This window comes from Lygodium microphyllum, chromosome 5 (genome assembly GCF_053477565.2).
Source record: "Lygodium microphyllum isolate KBCC chromosome 5, Lygodium_microphyllum_v1.1.10, whole genome shotgun sequence".
NCBI lineage: Eukaryota > Viridiplantae > Streptophyta > Polypodiopsida > Schizaeales > Lygodiaceae > Lygodium > Lygodium microphyllum.
The window spans coordinates 141,857,530-141,878,137 of record NC_141139.1 but is presented as its reverse complement, the minus strand read 5'-3'; the positions used below and the strand labels follow the sequence as shown (position 1 = coordinate 141,878,137).

General features: G+C 37.1%; 2 protein-coding genes across 2 annotated transcripts; both read left to right on the top strand.

Moving 5' to 3' along the window:
- Positions 1-12,097: 12,097 nt before the first annotated feature.
- Positions 12,098-14,136, top strand: LOC148036470 (xyloglucan endotransglucosylase/hydrolase 2-like). Its single transcript, XM_087678456.1, has 4 exons — positions 12,098-12,358; positions 12,775-12,875; positions 13,076-13,269; positions 13,584-14,136. Exons 1-4 carry the CDS (start codon positions 12,178-12,180, stop codon positions 13,924-13,926), a joined length of 819 nt encoding a protein of 272 aa, XP_087534582.1. The 5' UTR covers positions 12,098-12,177; the 3' UTR covers positions 13,927-14,136.
- A 3,361-nt stretch (positions 14,137-17,497) lies between these two features.
- LOC148036469 (translocon at the outer membrane of chloroplasts 64-like) lies at positions 17,498-18,976 on the top strand. Its single transcript, XM_087679149.1, has 3 exons — positions 17,498-18,031; positions 18,123-18,275; positions 18,357-18,976. The coding sequence occupies exons 1-3, from the start codon at positions 17,835-17,837 to the stop codon at positions 18,532-18,534; spliced, it is 528 nt and encodes a 175-aa protein (XP_087535275.1). The 5' UTR covers positions 17,498-17,834; the 3' UTR covers positions 18,535-18,976.
- The last annotated feature ends 1,632 nt before the right edge of the window (positions 18,977-20,608 follow it).

Genomic DNA, 20,608 nt, shown 5'->3' with positions numbered 1-20,608 from the left:
TGAAAATCCAGGTCTTTGAATTCCCTTGCACTTGGAACCAAAGGAGACTCTCGAAGCGTATCACGATTTCTAGGATGATTAACACAAACAGTAAGAAATTGGACTGCTTTCCTCCCATCTTTGCTTCTGACTCTTGCATAAGCAGAACCATCATCAAGCACCTTTATTTCCATACACACACCTGTAATATAGGGCTATTCCAAAATCACTGCATATGAGAAATTATCTTGCACAAAGAAGTGTTGCTCTTCCTGTACATCACCAATTGTCACTTTTACATTAGGACATGCAGTAGAGAGCTCCCTTGAAGAATTATTTGTAGCCCTCATATGCCAACCATGATCAATGTCCACAGGCCATGCACCATTTTCATACAATCCCCGCTCAATGACATTTATCTCAGACCCATGGTCAAGTAAAGAAACACAAGGAGTTTCACGCTCCCCTATTTTCACTACCGTTTTAGTGGTAGCTCTAGCCCAATGATTTCTTGTGTAGTGACTTTGAGGAATAAATCCTAGAGTCTCTTCTCCATATTGTTGCATTTGCCTTATTCCACCATGCATATTGCTATAAGACAGTGCATTTTTAGCCACTTTCTTCTCTTTTCCACTTGCTGTCCATTGATTAGTAGCATCCTGCATAGACAATCCTGTACTTACTTCATGCTCATATTCAGCCCGAATACCCAACAAACCAGTTTCCTCTTCAAATTGTAGCAATGCAATAGTGGTATCACCAAGAAACTGGCGCTTCCTTTTAATTACGTCAATGATCTCATCATGAAATTCTCGCTTGGCAATGCCAAGCACCTCTCCCAAGGTAAATTCCACTCGACTGTTTAAGATCCGTTCTTCAAGAACCTTCTTAAGATTTGTGGCTGTCTCAATGTCAGATTGCAGCTTATATCCTGGCTGTTTGCCCTTCTTTTTGCCCTCTTATTTGTTATCCTGTTTTTGCTTCTGATTGACCTCTTCCATATCATGCTCAGGAGGTGGCTGATTTGTAGCTTTAGAGTGATCTATACTTCTTTTTGTCATTCTTTTAGATGTCCCTGCAATATCTTCATCTCTTTTTCGTTTTTCTTCCACAAGTACATCCATGTTTTGTACCTTTGCTAAATATGCATACACTGAATATGCATCTACCGGTGATTCCCAACTAGTTATGCCACGAATGTCTTGCCCTACATGAGACATTTCACTATCAGTGACCTTTCTCTTTTCAGTTGCATGTAAAACATGTGTCCATATTTCAGCCTTTGGACCAACCATCACTTGGCCATGCATTCTATCCAACTGTAGACCAAAAGTAGAAGCATGTACCGCCGCATAAGCATTTTGGACAGCCAAGTCTTCCAACAACTTCTACATACCTCCCTTTCCAAAATTCAAAGCAAGAGGCAATCCCGTTTCTTGTGCATGGATCTTGCCATCTTTCCAAAAGATAAGCTGTCATGCCAAGGCCTCCTGATAGGTAGCACAATCCTTTCTCTCGTGCTACAAACTGTCACACCACATACATCTTTTTCCAGGCTTAGGGGCTGCTCCCCGTCCCCTTTCCTCTTGTCCTTTTTTATCTAATTTTGCAACCTTCAATTAGAGATCCCGCATCCCTTTGACCAATTCATCTAAGACATCTTCCCTAATAGAGGGAACAATAGCAGGTACAGCCATAGGGTTAGCCACAGAAGTGGGTGGCTTACTAGATACTTCAACTATCTTACCCGTAACAGTGGGCAAGCTAGAGACATGCAATCTTTCTCTTCTTCTATGTTTCTTCACAAGCACAGTAACAGCTTCCTTGACATGCCGCCACTCTATTTTCAAACCTGTCTCTGTAGTCTGATCCTCTAACAAATCATCAAGCTTCTCTTGAAGCTCAGTATCAGCTGCTTATAGAAACAATTCAATTTTCTGACTTGCAAGAGCTTGCTATTCTTCAAGATCCAACTGCTCAAATCTACTTTCAAATTCTCTTAACAATTCTATAGCCACAAGACCCTTATTGGGTTGTATAACCCACTCCTAAAAAGTCTTGCACGTAATCAAATTGGTGTCCTCAATGTAAAATTCTTCCCTGGGTGTCTTCTTGAAGGCTACCCAATCAGCATCCTGCAAGTATAATTCAGTAATCCATGCTTTCAGTTCGTGAACAATAACACGTACAAAATACCGGCTCCATACAGATTGAGCCACTCCAAAGAATTCCATCTTCTGAACATATGTATGTACATATGCAGATACATTCCTGCCATTGAATAACTTCACCTCACGCTCAACTGCTTGCAAAGCATTCATCACAACACTTTCTGTTTGAGCTGAAGCTTGCGTCACTTGTTGTTGTTGTTGTACCTGCATAAGCATATTCATATTTTGCACCAACTATTGCAAAACATCACTGGAGATTGTATTTGAAGGTTCTCCCATCTTATCTTTCCTTCTTCTGTGACGACCTTTCACGTTGGGTTCACCAATATCGGAGGGGTTTTTGTCGAAAGGTCAAATCCATCGGGGATCAGAAGTAGAAGGAAGTAGAGATAGGAGATGGAAGAGAAGATAGAGAATACCCAAGTGGTAAACACGACAAAAACAAATCACAATGAATTGAAACAATATGTATTGAAAGAACCTGGAATCTTTGCTCTACTCAGAAGCAATCTCCAGGCATTAGTTCTCCTGGAGCTCCTTCGTAGACCAAAAATGTGGAAAAAAAAAATCCAGCTCTTTCTCTACTGCCCAGAACCCAAATCTGATGGCTCCGTTGGCTCTGAAAGGGGGATAAAACCCGAGGACACCTGATCACGGATCTCCCAGATCACTCCTTCTTTCAGTTCAATCTGCAATTTTTAGCTTGTTTACAACGATCGCGACGTGCACGATTTCGTCAATCTTTCCTTCTTGTGAAAATCCCCTAACTGGCTGAAAAAGCAACTAGCTTTTTGCATGCCATCCTGATCTAGTAGCTTTTTCTAACTTTTTCGGATTTTTACAATAAATAATATAAAAAATAGACTAAAATTATCCAAAAATCTAGTATTTTTGCATAATTCATGCAACTCGCACTAGTACTAATGGCTCAGATCACATTGACTTTCTAGATCAATAGAGAAGTCGGATGATGATGCATTCCATACATTTTAAAACTATGTCCTCATAACATCACGACATTGCAAGACTATCTTGTCGAATAAGGAAATGTGCCTAGATAATAGCCTTCTTCCACTGTATACCTCACCCAGAGCCCTTGCAGTGTTGAGAAAACAATAATCACTGTGGAAGCCTCAGCACCCCCTAGACATTGCAAAAAACAAAACCATCCACTGCTTTTTTGATTATAACCAAATGGCTATTGTAGAGGAATATAAGTTGAAAAATGACATTTATCATTGTATTTGGTACCTTTGCATATCATGTGATGGCTTTTGGATGGTGCAATGTGCCAAGTTCTTGGCAATACATAATTGATAAAACTTTTGATGATATTTTTCCAGAGGAACTGAAAGTCTTTATTGATGACTTGGGGCAACCACCATAAGGGAGAGACAATTGATTATTCTAAGAAAATGTTTTGAGCGGTGTATGCAGTTCTGCATTGCTCTCAAACCAAAAAAGTGAGTTTTTAGAGTGTCCTATGGATTGCTATTGGGCCATGTGGTTAGCTCGGTTGGTATTGCGATGATTTTAAAAAGATAAAAGTTATCGTCATTATGAGTTTTCCACGTATTCATAAAGAAGTGCATAGCTTTCTATCGTCAGTTGGGTATTATCGATGATTTATTAATGCACTGCCTGAGAGAACAATGCCATTGATGAATCTATTGTCCTTTAACTACCTGTTTGTTTGGAGTAATCCATGTCAAGTATCCTTCAAGAAAGTGAAGCAAGAATTGGAAAAAATGCCAATTTTAAAAGCATCTAAAAGGGGTAAGATATTTTATATATTTTTTGTGGCTACAATGTATAATATCAACTACTATTTAGCCTAGATTTGGGAGGAGAAATGGTACCATATGATTGCATTTGCTAGTTCAAAAATTGGGGGTATCCAAGATTTATTATACTTACATGGAGAAACTATACCTTGGGATGGTCTTTGCAATAAAGAAACTTAGGCATTACATCCTTATGAAAATGTAGTATTTTATACAAAGATAGAAGGGTTGAGGTTGTTGTTGAATAAGTTACAGTCGCTTGACTACCTAGCAAAGTGGAGTAAGCCACTGAAGTTGTAGGGCATCATTGAATGCCTTGTGGATTTCGGAGAGCCAGTGACCTTGAGGGTCTATTCGAAATTGATACAACCTCCATTCCATCCTAGTATACTGCTATAATGCACAATCTATCTACAGGAGAGGTTGGGGCTGCTTTATCGAAGGCTGAAAAGAGAAAAATTAGGCAGCAAGCCTGGAAATTTTCCTTAATTACAAGAACACTATATCGGCAAGGGGTCGATGATGTTTATCACTGATGTGTTATGCCTGAGGAGGTTCCATTTATCTTGGAAGAGTGTCATGACTTTGCTTGTGGAGGGCACTTTGCTAGATGATTAACTATACAGAAAACTTTGAGAGCCAGATATTGGTGGCCATCCATTTTTCAAGATGTATTTTCATATGTTAAGAGATGTGATACATGTCAAAGATACGATAATAGGGAGAATAGGAAGCACCCATTGACTCCTATTATGGCTATACTACCATTTGAGAAGTGAATCATTGATTTTGTTGGACCTATACATCCTTCATCGATTACACAAAAGGATTATATCATTATGGCAACATAGTATTTCGTGAAGTGATCTCTGAAGCCCATGCTATGATGAATGATAATGCCAAGGAAACAACTAGTTTTATTTTAGAATAGATTGTTTGTTGTTTTGGTTCACCTAAGGAGCTTGTGTTTGATCATAGGACACATTTTTAAATAAAGTGATTAAGGCTTTGATAGAAGCTCTGAAGATTAAACATAATAAGACCATGCCTTATAACCCCCAAGCTAATGGGTAAGTAGAGAGTACTAATAAGCAGTTGGTGGGGGTTTTATCTAAGATTGTATCTAAAGGTGAGCATGATTGGGATAAGTTGTATCTGGCTATTTGGGCTTATAATATGCCACTTAAAAGAGCTGCAAGCCACATCCATTTTAAATTAGTATTTGAGAAAGAGTGTATTTTACCTTTGGAGATTGAGCTACCTACAATAAGTTTTGCTCTAAATCATTCTTTGGGAGAAGAAGAAGCATTATAAGAAAGGTCAATTTCCCTTGCACATCTAGATGAGATTAGATTACAAACTTTATTATACTAGGTGAAAATAATTCATAATTAGTGGGCTAAAAAGTATAAATTGCTAAGGGACAATTGGTCCTATATTATGATGCCCATCATGAGCTCTTCCTAGGCAAGTTGGAACCCAAATGGGATGGTACTTATAAGATTTATACCTAAAATTGCTATGGAAAAGACAAATGGATAGAAACAAATGCTTTTGCTCACATACTCAATATGTTGATGGCTGAGATTGTGAGAGAAGTGGAGGAACTAGTAGACTTAGAAGAAGCAATTGTAGATCCAATGTGGAGACTATGCAAGCTAACTATGATAGCATAATGAAAAATGGGACTTAGTGGATTAGCCAAAAAATAGGAAGGTTACTAGCATGAAGTGGATTTGGAAGGTAAAGTAAAAGGATGGTAGAAACTTAGAAAAGTACAAAGCCAAATTGGATGCACAAGGATTTTCATAAATTGAAGGGTTTGATTTTCAAGAATCATTTGCTTCAATTGCCAAAATGATCACTATTTGCATAGTATTTACAATGGCCGCTCACAAAAGTGGCCAGGTTGCCAAATAGATGTTAAATCAATATTCTTGAATGGCAACCTCAAGAAGGAGGTGTACGTGGATCACTCCATTGGGATTTGAGGCGTCTTGTCCTACATGTGGATGACGTCCCTCTACTAGATGTGTCTATAAAGATATGATCCATGAGACTTGAAAGGCTTTAAGCTCTGATTTTGAAATGACAACTTGGGCTTGTTGAACTATTGTTTGGGGATTAAAGTCTAGTAGCCAAATCCTCTTCTCTTAGAAAAAGTTATGCATGGGAGATTTTGAAAGCATTTGGCATGATTGACTGCAAGGAGATAGCTACACCTATGAAGATCAATGAGAAGTTATCCATTGATAATATGTAAATACTAACAAATATTGGGAGGTGTAGAAGGTTGATTGGCAGTCTTAGCTAGGTGCATAGTACTAGGCTAGATATCAGTTTTATTGTTGGTGTCTTGAGTACGTTTTCAAACAAACCACAAGGAAGTCATTAGAAAGCCGATATGCAAGTGCTCAGATACTTGAAGAGAACTCTTGACCATGGTATCATATACAATTTTGGAAGTTCTCTTGTGGAGAATTGTGACTCAATAGTCAAGTGAAAGTGATTCTGGGATGTCAATTTTTGGATATTGTTTTTCTTTGGGTTCAAAAATCTTTTCTTTGACTAGTAAGAAGCAACCAACAGTGGCATTTTCTTCTATTGAGGTAGAGTACAAGGTGGCTTTTTTTGTTGCATAGAGGATGCAGTTCACTTGTGAGGGTGGACATTGAGAGGGGCTATTAGATATGCCCAATGCCCCACCCTTGTAAGTTTCCACCAATGATTCATGGTGCTTAAAGTTCTAAGGTTCCCATTATGAGGAGAAGCCATATGCAAGACTGGATGCATCTTGACGTGTATGATAGATGAGGTTGATGTGACTAGATGAAATAAATATAACCTTTGTGGATCTAACCTTTAGGTTAGATAGAGAAGTTAAGTTGATAGCAACTTGAGGCACACTACATCGAGCTGTCAAATGTGCGAGTTGTTAGGGACCAATATTTTGGTGTTTGAGGTCATGGAAGCAGTCCCTGGCTGGGGAGGTCTCAAGGGGGCCAAAAACCCCCTTGACAAGCATCCAAGAGCAATGCCCCTAGTCTAGTGGTAAGGAAATATTCTTTGGAATATTCCTTGGTTGACTAGCAAACGTTTATAATATGGTTAGAAATGCCAACCAAACTACTTTCTCGAGCTATAAAAGGAAGAATTCTCAAAAGCCATCACCCATCTATCTTTTACCACCCAATTAGAGTTCTTTTAACTATCCATAAGTTCTTTGCCTATAATCTATCTAAATTTCCATCTAAGCTTAACAATGGAAGTGCATGGGTGGACAAACTCATCTTTGTATCAGTTTCTTTGGAATTAAAGAAGCTTTTTTCCTTCTCATATTGGTTGTGTACACTCTGTTGTCCTTCTGTTCATTACTCTATGTAATTTTTTATAAAATACACAAAATTTGAGAATGCTAGCATAATAGTAGAGCATGCTAGCTCATCTAGTTAGACCAATGTCCTCATGCTCAATTCCACTATATTTAATTAGCATCGACTACTACTTCTGGACCAATACATTGCACATTTTCTCTTTCTAATATGAAAAGCTTATTTCATAAAGCTTATCTATGTTGAACAATGTATTCTCTAAACTTGATGAAGAAACGATATTGACAAAAGTATGTTTGCACACTAAAAAAAACAAGATATACCCATTTGCAAGCTCAAAATAGACCAATAAATTGAAAACAAAGTGTTTTGCAAAGCCAAGAAACAATATCCAAATATCAACCCACTATAAAATTGATGAGAAGTTTATATATTAGCACTCCCAAAGGCACATGAATTTTCTCCAAGCTTTCCCAAGTATTCTGGCTATCTTTTAAGTATACAAAAGACCAAGTACATGTCAAGTATCTTCACAAATCAATTTTATCTGGCATAATCTCTATAATATGAGCATAAACCAACATAGAAGATTCTTCAAGTTGACAAATTCGTAAAAATTGTGTGCAAAGAGAAGCTAGAAGTATCTCGAGAGCATCTGAATGTGAGTTGATATCCAAAAGTACCATCCAAACTAGAATAGTTTTATTGTGTTTAAATAGAGAACTAAAAACTGCACAAATGTTGATCACACAAGTCTATATATCTTATCACATCTTCATTTTGTGCAATAGAATATCTTCATTTTGTGCAATAAAGTTATGGCAAAAATATTGAAGTGATATCAAATTGCCATAATTGTCCACAAATTTTGCAACTCTTTTGTAGGATGCTCTGTATTTGTTCAAAATGGATAGAATGGTCCGAAAGTGCATGCTTGAAAAGTTCTTACTTTCTCATTTATTTCAATAGTTGAGAGGAGAAAGTTAGAAGAAAATATTGATTCTTCTTCTCTTAGAAAGCTTCAATGTTGCTCAATCTCTTTGAGTATCCAAAACCTATTTTTGGGCATCAAATGCTAAGATATTTTGCATCAATTCTAGCCACTAATGGCAACCCAAATGCAATCAAATTGGGATATGGAAGCCCCCAAATCGAGCCTCAATGGCTCTACAAGATGAATCATTTATTGCCTTAGATGTAGAGCTTAGTGATGAGAATAGTACCTCTATCAAGGTGTAGACAACACACGTATCGATGTCAAAGGAGAAGCTTGAGTGATTGACCTTTGTGAGAAAGCTTCACTTCTTATACTTCTTGCTCCAAGCACGAGCTTCAGCCAACATTGAACATTGCTCTAACACTAGCTGAGAGGAAAACAATGGTGGGATGCAAGGTAGAAGTTGTGGAGTGCAAGAGGGTTTTGAGAGAGATGACCATAAGAGAGATATATGGGTGCAAAAGGAATGGTATCCCTATTCTTTGTTATCTTTAGTTACATATGACTATACAATGTATATATAAAAAGGATGCATGCTTGGCTATTGGCCATTGGCCTTTACCCCAATAAGTTCCACATTTTGATTGTGGCTCCTCTTGACCTTACACAAGTCTCTTGTTCAATCCATCTATGGTTGTTACATCAATGCCAAGCTACAAAGTGGATGCCATCTTAGAATCATGATTATCCATTCACCCCCATCCAACAAACTTTAAACTTTTAACCTGAAATCCATCTCAACTTTCATCTAAGCTTATTGTAAAAGTGCACATATTGATAGAGACATCATTATATCACTTTGTTAAGCACATAAAGAAATGTTAGTTCTTCTCTAATTTTCTATGTACTCTTTATTCTTTGCTTAGATTCCATTTGCTATCTCATGCAATTTTACTTTTACTAGTTTTGATAGTTTTAAATAGTGATCTATCTATAACTAATAAAATCAAATACTTGAGAGAGTTGTGATTGATAAAATTAAGGGGAATTCTTGCGAATCTCTCCCTAGATACATTGCAAAGCACTTTATAGTGTATACATTTATAATGTCTCTTCATAGCCCCTCTAGTGTGACCACTTATGAATGTTATCGAGTTACAATACATCGTGGTAGAATAAGCAGACATTGAAAAGGTGTTAAGTGAACGCTATAACATGTATGAATAATACCAAATTAAAAGAAAGAATGCATGGAAGCTATTAAAAGTAACATATGAAGTAACAAGTCGGAGATTAAAAAAACGTGTCATGCAATTTTTGAAGATATCTTAGGAATGTGAATTGTGAATCTGATAGGAAATGGCAATGTATATAATGCATAATCCAAGAACCTCCTCTCTCTCTCTCTCTCTCTCTCTCTCTCTCTCTCTCTCTCTCTCTCTCTCTCTCTCTCTCTCTCTCTCTCTCTCTCTCTCTCTCTCTCTCTCTCTCTCTCTCTCTCTCTCTCTCTCTCTCTCTCTCTCAATGCAAAACCTTAGGGGCATGACATGCAGGCCTATGCTAAAGCCACGTATTATATATAGGTAGATTCTATGTATTTAAAGGTTAACATGAACTAATAGAGCCATCCTTGTCTGTGCAAACTAATGACCACTCTTTCTCTCTATCTTGTTCTCCTTCCTTTCACTTCATAGCTTGAGTAGTGCAAGTGTGAGCTTATCTATGTAATGTGAGTGTGATATCATAGGAATATCCCTTCCAATTTGGATCTTCTATCTTCCCCTTTTCCTTTCTTCTTATTTGTGAGTGCACTTGGTGGAATAACAAAATAAGTATGATTGTGAGTTTGTTATTTTGGATTGCAATGAGAGTGAACAATACATGTTCTTTTTGTTCTCAATTCATTAAAGAAAAAGTAAAAGACATTGAAAAACCTAACAAAAACTATGAACAACTTATGAAAAGAAAAAGAGGCCTTACAAAGCAAGTCATAATGTATGTAAGAGAATGGAAAATGAGATTCGTGAATAGGGTATGGATGGCCATAACTTGTAGCTCACCAAACAAAGGCCTTTTGAGGGTCCTTTTCAATGTGCTTTTCCTTCTCTCTCTTTGAGTTAGTCAACCTCCTAGACACATGTATGCATGTCTTATTGGCTATGTGTCTTAGGTCAAGCTAAGACTTGCATTGAAGGTCAAATACTTTCAATTGCAGATTTGAATGCATATATTGCTTTTTCAAAGATTTTAATTTGTATTTTAGAAAATTTTAGAGATGAGGCTCTTATAATAAAACATGAAACGTTGTGTTTATAACTAAAAGTGTATGTTCTAACCATATATTTCCACCTTGATTCTCTAATCATTTTTTTGATGGATGGTAAGAGTTCTATGGTATCATTTGTGATGGATAGCTTGGTATTCAAATATTCAAGGGATGAACCTTTTTGGTCCTTCTTTGCAAGACATAGCATGATCTTGGTGGAGATAGTGCATCAAAGCTAGTTATGGAAACTTGTAGTAAAGAGTTGACGTTTAGGGGACAATGGGTGTGCAAAGTGAGTGCAAAGTTCACAAATCTTTTAGAGTATACAGGAAATGATAGCTTGTGTGAAAGTCTTATTGCCCATGTGTTAGTACTCAAATATTGAAATGAAGAATCTTTGTAATTCCCTGCAAGACATATCATAATTTTGGTGGAAATAGTGCATCAAAATCTAGCTGTGGGACAGCTGTAATAAAGAGTTAAGGTTTAGGTGACAATGGGGGTGTAAAGTTTGTAAGCTTTTTGGAATATACAAGGAACTCCTTCCATATAGTAACTAGTATCGTCAAAGTAATAAGAGCTTAGCAATATAGACATTGTGATGGACATTGAACATGGTATTTATTTTGCAAGTTATTTGCTTACTAAAATGAGAATATGATTCCTTTTAGTTGGGAAAAAGTAACTTATAAAGTTAGCTGCCAAAAAAATCTGCATGAGAGAGTTGTGTAACTCAATGGCATTGTACCTGCACGCATCTTTAACAAATGTGACTACAATGTGGTTGCATATCCTAGGCTTGAAGTTTAAGGGTTAAATAAAGTAAGAGAACTCCATGAAATGAACACAAGTTTTTCATAGAATTACTTACTAGGCGCAAATGTTTGGAATGTATCTAAAAGTTGGTGAGACTTAACAATCCATGGTGTGACTATATTATGCACTTTTGGAACAATGAAAATCTAGAAACATAAGAAATAGGATAATAAAGATTGAGATGATAGGTTATTTTAAACAAATCTTATTAGCTTTAGGAGTGCTATAGCCAGGGTCCCATGTTGTAAAGATGTCCTTCCAAGGTTTTTTGTGTAGTTGGGTAGTGTGGAAGGCGTATAGTATCAAGAGGTTCCCATGATAATGAATGGAAAAAGTGGTTGAGAAAGGCATCCCTCCGAAAAAAAGGCCAATTAGGAGTGGGCTAGCAAATATCTTTGTGTGTGTATACATGTATGTGTGCATGTATATTCATATCTATATTCACACATATATATTGTGTGTACGTGTATGTATAGCTATATATATATATATGTGTATCCGAATGCATATACGTACACACGTATATATATATTGTGTGTCTCTCAAGACGCGTATTAACGCGGACAGTTATCTGCAGTTAGTTAGTTAGTTTTATGTAACATGCAAATGCTTCTGTAGCTGACCGTATCAGTGGCGCCTGTAATCAGCTGACATCATAATGCTCACTGTTATGTGTATGGGATCACGACGGCTCACCTCGAACCCCCACGACGCGGTGTCGATCAATCAATGATCAGTCCTCATGATACATCATCCATCATCGTCATCATAGCTATGGCGCCTCTATATAAATATACTGCAGGTGAGTCCGACCTGTATCAGCTGCTCAGCAGAAAGCTCTCTCTCTGTCTCTCTCTCTCTCTCTCTCTCTCTCTCTCTCTCTCTCTCGAGCATGAAGACCCTAGCAGTCGAGTGTATGATCAGTATACTCATCATGATGATGATGATGATGATGGTTAGTAGGAGTACTAATGCAAACTTCATCCAGGACTTCGAGGTGACTTGGAGCCCATCCAAGGTGAAGCTTCTCGACGCTGGACAAGAGCTTCAGCTCCTCCTAGACAGCACTTCAGGTGTGCTTAAACTACATTGCCATGCTGCACCTCTCCAAGCTTGGTGGAAGGCCGCTATGAAAGGGTCGCAATGTTATTGTATAAGCCTTGTCGGTTGTAAGTTTCACTTATGAGCACCTTCCTTGATGCTGGGTCAATGGACATCCTAGGATAAATCCCACACATGGCTACCCATTGCTTTCATCAAAGGCAACCTCACAGGGCCTTCTATTGGCTGTAAAATCTATGCAACTAGACCTACTCATGAGAAGTCTTGGAGTGACATCATTATAACCTTGTTGAAGAGCATAGAATATGTTAATTGTGATAACATATACATGGTTTTTAGACAAGTGTTTCGAGGATTTTTACAAATGGCACAAAGATTTTCTATTATGTGAATTAGGCTACCTTACCTACATACACATTTTGTGTAGGTTCTGGCTTCAAGTCCAAAAAAGAGTACTTGTTTGGAAATATTGACATGCAGATCAAGTTGGTGCCAGGAGATTCTGTTGGAACTGTCACAGCCTATTATGTAAGTACAGGACTCAACCTTATATTTTCAAGCACAACATATGTTTGAGTACCCTTTGGACTATAAAACTAAAAATTCGAAAGGAAAACTCTTATTTTCATTCTAACAAGATAAATACATATGTGAGTCACAAATGTGAATGCGAGTCCTCTTGGCCAAAAATTTGACATTTCTTTTTGTGATTGTGATGACTCCATTAGCTTTCATCACAATCAAGTAACCATGATGAGCTAGACTTTGAGTTTCTTGGAAATGTTTCTGGGGAGCCATACGTCTTGCAAACTAATGTCTTTGCAAATGGGATTGGTGGTCGAGAGCAACGCATTTTCTTGTGGTTTGATCCAACAACTGAATTCCATACATACTCTGTGTCATGGACAACACAACATATTGTGTAAGTGAAACATGCACTTCCAAACTACATTAGGAGACATGTAGTTAGCAACCATAATGTGTTGGCACACCCTTCAGTATTCAACTAGATCTTTAGGTCTATGATTTGAATGGGCTAGTGAAGAAGACACAAATTTGTTTTAATCATCAAAGTTTAAGAACATATATATTGACTTGACTAGATATTATCTTGAAAAAGCCTCATGAGTTAAACAACACCAATAAGATGTAGTTTTTAGGGTGTATTATGGGTCTGGCATGATTTTACAAGCAAATGTATCACTTATCTCATGCATTCAAATGTTTGTAATATAGGTTTCTTGTGGATGGAACACCCATTAGAGTGTTCTCTAACAATGAAAACTTGGGCATGGCCTTCCCAAACAAACAACCCATGGGTGTTTACTCTAGCATATGGAACGGTGATCAATGGGCCACACGCGGTGGAGCAGTAAAGATTAATTGGGCTCATGCACCCTTTGTGGCTAGCTATCGCAACTTTGGAGCAATACCACCAAATCCAACCAACTCCTTCATACTAAATGCTTTTCAACTTAAGAGGTTAGAGTGGGTGAAAACAAATTACATGATCTATGACTATTGCTCTGACAAAGCACGTTATCCCTCTAGCCCCTTGGAATGCACACATGTATTTTAGTATGTCCTTATATCATCTATCCAAATTGATGTTGAATTCAAACATATCTTTGTGTGGTGAATAACCATGCATAATTTTAACTCTATGTATCTAAGATAATGAGATTGTTTATAATAAAAGGGCATGTACCATCTAATTTCAAGACTATCCACTTGTACCATTTCAAGGGATGAGAAATATTGAAAGCTTACAAAATATAAAAGAACTAGTTTAACTTTTTCCTTGTTTGTGATATAAGCTTTTCATTGAACCAATTTTAAGGCGTCCTCATGCTTGTGGTTGTCTCTTTCACCCACCAATGTCTATTATGTGATTATCAATCATAGTCTTGTGTATTAGTTACAAGGAGAGGATAAATAAATATCACAAAAATCGCCCAATTCACTACACTTCAATGGAAGATTCTAACTTTAACATGCTTGATTACGTTATAGCTAACATCAAAGCATTTTAACATAAAATCACAATTGATGTGATTGGAATAATGACTTATTTTCAAACAAAAAATATGGTAGATGTTAAAAAACAAGTGTTTTGTTTATTTAAGCTTTATAGGCTATTTGTTCTGTAAGTCAACATTGATATGCTTAGCTTATATCAAAACACAAAAAAGCATGAAGAATATAGCACTATATGAAGTAACATGCAACGTAAACATTATTGTGAAGTATTTTAATACATTTCATTTAAAAGAATGTGGTAGATGCTTAGAAATAAGTGTTTTGTTTATTTAAGATTTATAGGAAATTTGTTTCATTAATCAACATTGATGTGCTTAGCTTATATCAAAACACGAAAAACCCATGAAGAATATAGCACTATATCAAGTAACATGCAATAGAAACATTACTATGAAGTATTTTGATACATTTGGTTTTGGTAAGTGTGAATAAAGAATTTCAAAGATAAAATCTCGGGTCAGTCACTGTGTACAAAAATGTGTATCACGTGAGTTCAAAAAAGGGGAATATAAAAAAAGATAAGCTTATATATATACATTCATAGAAGGAAATATTTTAAGACATATAAATCTATTCACAGAAGAACACAATATTAGTGAGTTTGGAAATCTCCCAATTTCGATTTTTTGAATACTAAAAAGGTGCCACCTAGATAATATGTCTGTAAGTTTCTCAAAACCATATGATGTGACCTATCATTGGAAAGTGCTTGAAAAATGGAATCTATTGAGCTATTGACGCTCAATTTGGAGTTATAGTGTTCCAGTTATGACAAATCCAAAGATTTGACCATGTGTCCCAAACTTATGGGAAATTACCATATATCCCTAATATGGTGTTGAAGGGGTTTTTATATTTCATATACATGATTTTTTACAGAAGGGTATTGTTAATTTATCAAATTGACCTGGATCATTTTACAAAAGGGTATGATGAGCCTCAATAAGTAAACATAGCACTTTTGTTTTCAGGGTACTAAGTCCACTTTTCCAAGTCATGATCTTACAGAGTCATTAGGGGATTCATTATGGGATACATATGGAATCACATTAGTGCAAGGGTGTGGGGTTTCCTCAAATAGTACATAAGTTTATAGATTAGGCCCATACCCACCCATATTAGGGGTTGTCCCCTATTAATTTTCCTCCCCGTCTATACAAAAAAGGGAGGGGGTTCAAAAATGTGTATCATGCGAGTTACTGTGTATCCTGGATCAGTTACTACGTATGGTTCTTGATTATTATTGAGGTATAGCAACACTAAAGTAAGGCAACTATATTCAAGATTAGGGTCTAAGTCCCTAAAAAATTGTGTAAGATAGAGGCGTGTAACTTGGGTTACTAGAAGCAATCAAGATTTAAGTGGGAACTACCCCAAGGTAACAACTCGGGTAAGTTACTCATGAACATATGCGTGCATCACGTGGGTTCAAAATAAGGTATTTTTAAAATACCATTTTTATACATTTTTTACATACAGAAGGGTGTAATATAAAGGGGTTATTCATAGATTAAATAGAAAAGGGTTATGTTTTATTCCAGAAAAATTCACAAATAAAGATATTTATAAATAGACCTTGAATGCATGTGATATAGAGGATATACATATAGTAACTTCCCCGAGGGTAACAAGAGTGTTCGCTCAAGGCAAGGGTGTTGGAAATAAACCCAATGCAATAAATCTAATATTATGCAACACTTGTGGGAAACAAGGTCTCTTCCTCTCTCTCGCTCCTTGGTTCTGACATGTAAGCTTGTATTACCACTTTTTGGCTATGTGGCAATGAAGTTGCCCAAGCAAATGCCAGTCTCTCCATATTTAGTCCAACTTCATGGATTGAGAGAAGTTCCACTGATTTTGGGCTAAGAGTTATAGTCATGGAGCCACACCTACATAACTCGAACCACGTCAACCACGCCTAGGTCAATTGACCTAGGTGTGGCATGGCTTTAGTCTAGCTTGAGGTAAGCATCTTTCTTATCTTTTAAGAGAAGTACACCGAAGCTGATCCTCGCAAAGCACGAAATGATAGCCGAACCTATGTGGCAAGTGAAGAAAAAAACTTCGAAAAAAATACAAATAATTCTAACTAATAGATACACTCTCTCTCCCCAATGGGTGTTGTGCATGTGCTACAAATTAATAACACCGCATGTGCTATAGTTAATGCTTTTCTTCTTCTTCTCTTCGTCTTCGTCTTCATCTTCGTGATTTCTTTTATGAGCAAAGGAAAGTGGTAGTACCGCATGATTGCTTCCCTTTGCTCACAAAAGCGCAAAGTGAATGAGGTGAAGCCTCATGAGCTTTGAAATTTCCCAAACTACGCAATGCGTGGTTAATAGGTCTGGTCGGCAACAACTAGTGTTATAATATGTATGTGATACACACGGACACATGTGTGCATGTGTGTTAATATACGTTACATTTATACGTGAACCACACTCTGTTTTCATAGCATTGTGCTTTGTGTGGCATATGCATAGAGCACCTAGTTATAAGCTTGTGTGCGTGCACACATTAATATACTTTACAGTTATACATGAATTACACTTGATTTTCATATTGATGTGCTTTGTGTGGCATATGCACAGAGCGCCTAGTTACAAGTACAAACTTCATTTTAGTTCCACACCTCACAATGGTATAAATATTTTACCTCTTTCAATACACATCAAATTTAAAAAAACAAAAGAGAAGCCAATGGGGTTCAATGTTCATGAAAAACATTTTTGGTAACAGATACAAAAACCTTTAACTCTAAAAAGTTGGAGAGATATTTGAGTCAAATTATATGTATTTACCATTTTTACAACTAAAATTTTTCCAAAGTTGAAAGTTTTAAACCTTCTACTTTAAAATTTAAAGATTGTTTTGAAAAATTACAATTTATTTTACATTAAACCTTAGTTTTTGGCGAACATTGACGGGATTGTATCCTAGTGGTGTGAGTATTGTGGGTGCGTGAATTCAAACCCTAGCTCCGCTTCCTTGGTGATACAAATCATTATGAGTCGAAAAAATTAAAGGGGAAAATAATTAAGTACATTATAAATACAAGTATATATAATTGTGTGCAGGCATTTGTTTTTGGTTCTCTTAGTAAAGGGAAGGGGAAGGGCTAGGCTTTTTAGCATTTGGGGGTTTAGGGAGTTTTTATGCTGTCATTTCCTCCTCCCACCCCTTGCCATTGGGCCTTAAGAAGTAGCAGGCACATACCATCGGAGAGCAGTGGCATGCCGCCATGTGGAAGCGATTCACCACAAACGGTGAGAGAGGCGCCTCCTCTCGCACCATAGCCACGGTCCCTGCTATTACTAGCAGCAACGCAGTGGCGGTGGCGGCAACCACAGCACCCCTAGCCATCCTTTTGGCAGCAACAGCAGCCGCGCAGACACAAGTCCTCCTCCTCCTCCTCCTTCTTCCGAGAAGTCCTGGTATTCCTCCATCATGTCCTCTCCAAATGTCTGGGTGCTCCTGAGGTTAGGGTTCGCTGGCATCATCATATTCGCACGCTCCCGCCGCAAGCAGGTTAGTCAGAACTTTGGAGCCTTCATCAAAACCTTGGAGCTCCTCCCTCCTCCTCAGCTTGCTCCTCCGAGCGCCCCGCATCCTCTCAGTAACCTCACATTTGCAGCTAAAGACATGTAAGAGCTTCAAAAGTTGCATCCTTAACGGCCTCATTGCTTTAAGTTCGATCGAAGGTTTCATTATTGAAATTTGTTGATGGCAATGTAGCTTTGGCGTCGAAGGTTTTGTCTCTGGATTTGGTAATCTTGAATGGGAGAGAACTCATGAACCTACTTCTCGCACGGCAACTGCTGTTTCACTTCTAGTCCAGGCTGGAGCCACATGCATTGGCAAGGCTCACATGGATGAAACGGCCTACAGGTATGCCTTCAAAGTCAATTGTTAGGTCTGAAAGCATGCAACAATGTGTTGATGAAATTGTTGTTCCATTTGTCTTGGCAGTATATGGGGTCAGAACAAGCATTATGGCACTCCAGTCAATCCACCCGCATCATCTCGACTGCCTGGTGGCTCTTCCAGAGGTTCAACTGTTGCAGTCGTTGCAGCATGTCTCATCGATTTTGCTTTATGTATGCCACAATTGTGTTCTTTTTTCCTCTTGCATTTGCCACAACAGTAAGCACTGACCTCTTCTGCTCTTTTGCTGTTCTGACCTGGGAGAAGTGGAAAGGTGACAGTTCATATATTGCCATTTTCCTAGTGCCAATCATTGTTGCAACTTTTATGGCTAACACTGTATCAATAGATTGAACTTCTGTATGTTGGTTAATCTATCACTCGAACCTTTGTGAATTGGTCGTAAATGCTTAGTCTACAGACAACGGAGAGGTCAATACCTTCTTCAAATTGTTGGATATTATACCACATTTTTTGTAATTTAGAATCCTGAGTACCCCTGTTTAGCCAATCCTTAAAAATTGTCAGAACAAACTTCTGTTATTACTTAGGTCCGTTTAAGATGGATGTACATACTGTCCTAGTTTTATGTGTCTTGAATGTGTTTGTAATTATTCTATGCCAAGGTATCATTCTAGAGCATCAATCGAGATTGTGCTGATGAAAGACACGTGAATAACTCAAAATTTGAGAAATTATCATGTCTCTATTGTTTTATTGATAAAATTAGTTATTATGTGACAGTTGCATGCATCGATGCAATGTCATAGGCTCATTTGGATTGTCTTAATCACGCACATATACTGGTGCTATTGTCGTGTATTGGTGTTGTTCCTATGTCACATAGTCTTGACATAGTTTGTATGTATGCCTCATGAGTGTGATTTGAACTTAAGTCTCAATGTCAATCTATCGTAGCTGTTGTGCTGTTGTTTTTATTGTGAAGATGATTAGAGATGTTGAAGAAATGATATCAATGTCAATGTGTTGTTGGGAAGTGTGTTTGGTGGTGGCAAACTCAACTGTTTGACTAATGATCTCCCCAAATCAACTAATGGTCTCTTGCACACAAGAAACTATGGGTTCTCCCTTTAAAAACCTTCCTTAGAACTCAAGAGAATGGTTTTTTTATTTTGTAATATAAAAAATGGCTATTTAAAACATTTCATTATAAGGCTTGGTGTTTCTTTGAAGATGCTTGACATAATTGAAAAACTAACTCATAGACTTCTAAATGTTATGTCCTTGGACCATATAGGCCTACTTGCAATAGTAGACTCTTTTCAGTTGGGCAACAAATTTAGTCTTCATTATGCTAAAAACTTCTAATGTTTCAAAGATAGTGAGAAAAGAAGATGCTTGTTGCTATGAATAATATATTTTTAATGATAGAAAGTTAATCTCTTGCAAGCTTCAAGCATATTTGCTCCTTGAGTGGAGATACAAACTAAGATTTTTTGAAGCCAATGTCATTAGCAAACTTTGTGAAGCCAATTAACACTCTTACAAGGATGTCCAATCCTTGGATAGAGAGCGTCTTGAGTGACTTAAATTAGTTTGGGCTATTGCTAGAGTTTTGTGTGCTTGTTTCAATTTTAGAATGTTGAGATGAGCAAACTTTCCACCTAAAATGATAGTGAGAAGATTAGCAACATGGAAAAGATTTTGTAGAGTAGAATCTGATCTAGAATTTTTTCTTCGCTACTCATTTTATCTCATGTGGCTTGGCTTGATATTGAGTGTTACAATTGTCTATTATGTCTGGCCAACTTATGAGTGGAAATAAACTTGTGAAAGTAATTTTTTTTCCCTTGATGTCTTTACGGAAGTTGTGCTTTGGAATGTGTATTTTATTTTTCCTTAAAAAGCTCATCAATCGGAGTTATGGATCATAAGGTATGAGTAGTTTTATACAAGGATATCATAATTAATAGGAATTCAAGAATAAGGGAATAGTTATTGTCGTTAAATTTGATTTGGATTTCTAGAGGTCGATAGATGAATTTATCTACCATAGATTGGTGTGTGTGTTCTGCATTCCTACAATAATAGTACAAATTGGTTTACATCATGCTCTAGCTTAGTTGGATTCCATATATTAATTGATGATGATCTCCTTGGTATCTTGCAATTCTTTAATATACTCTGACTACTCTCTTTCAAAATTAGAAATTCCAAGTTGGTCTTGAAGATGGTTAAACTCCTTATCATTAATAATCCTCAATTCTTTCTCAACATCCTTTGGTTTGTTGAAACAAAGAGAAAGGGCATCCCTTGCATCAATAAACTTGTCATCT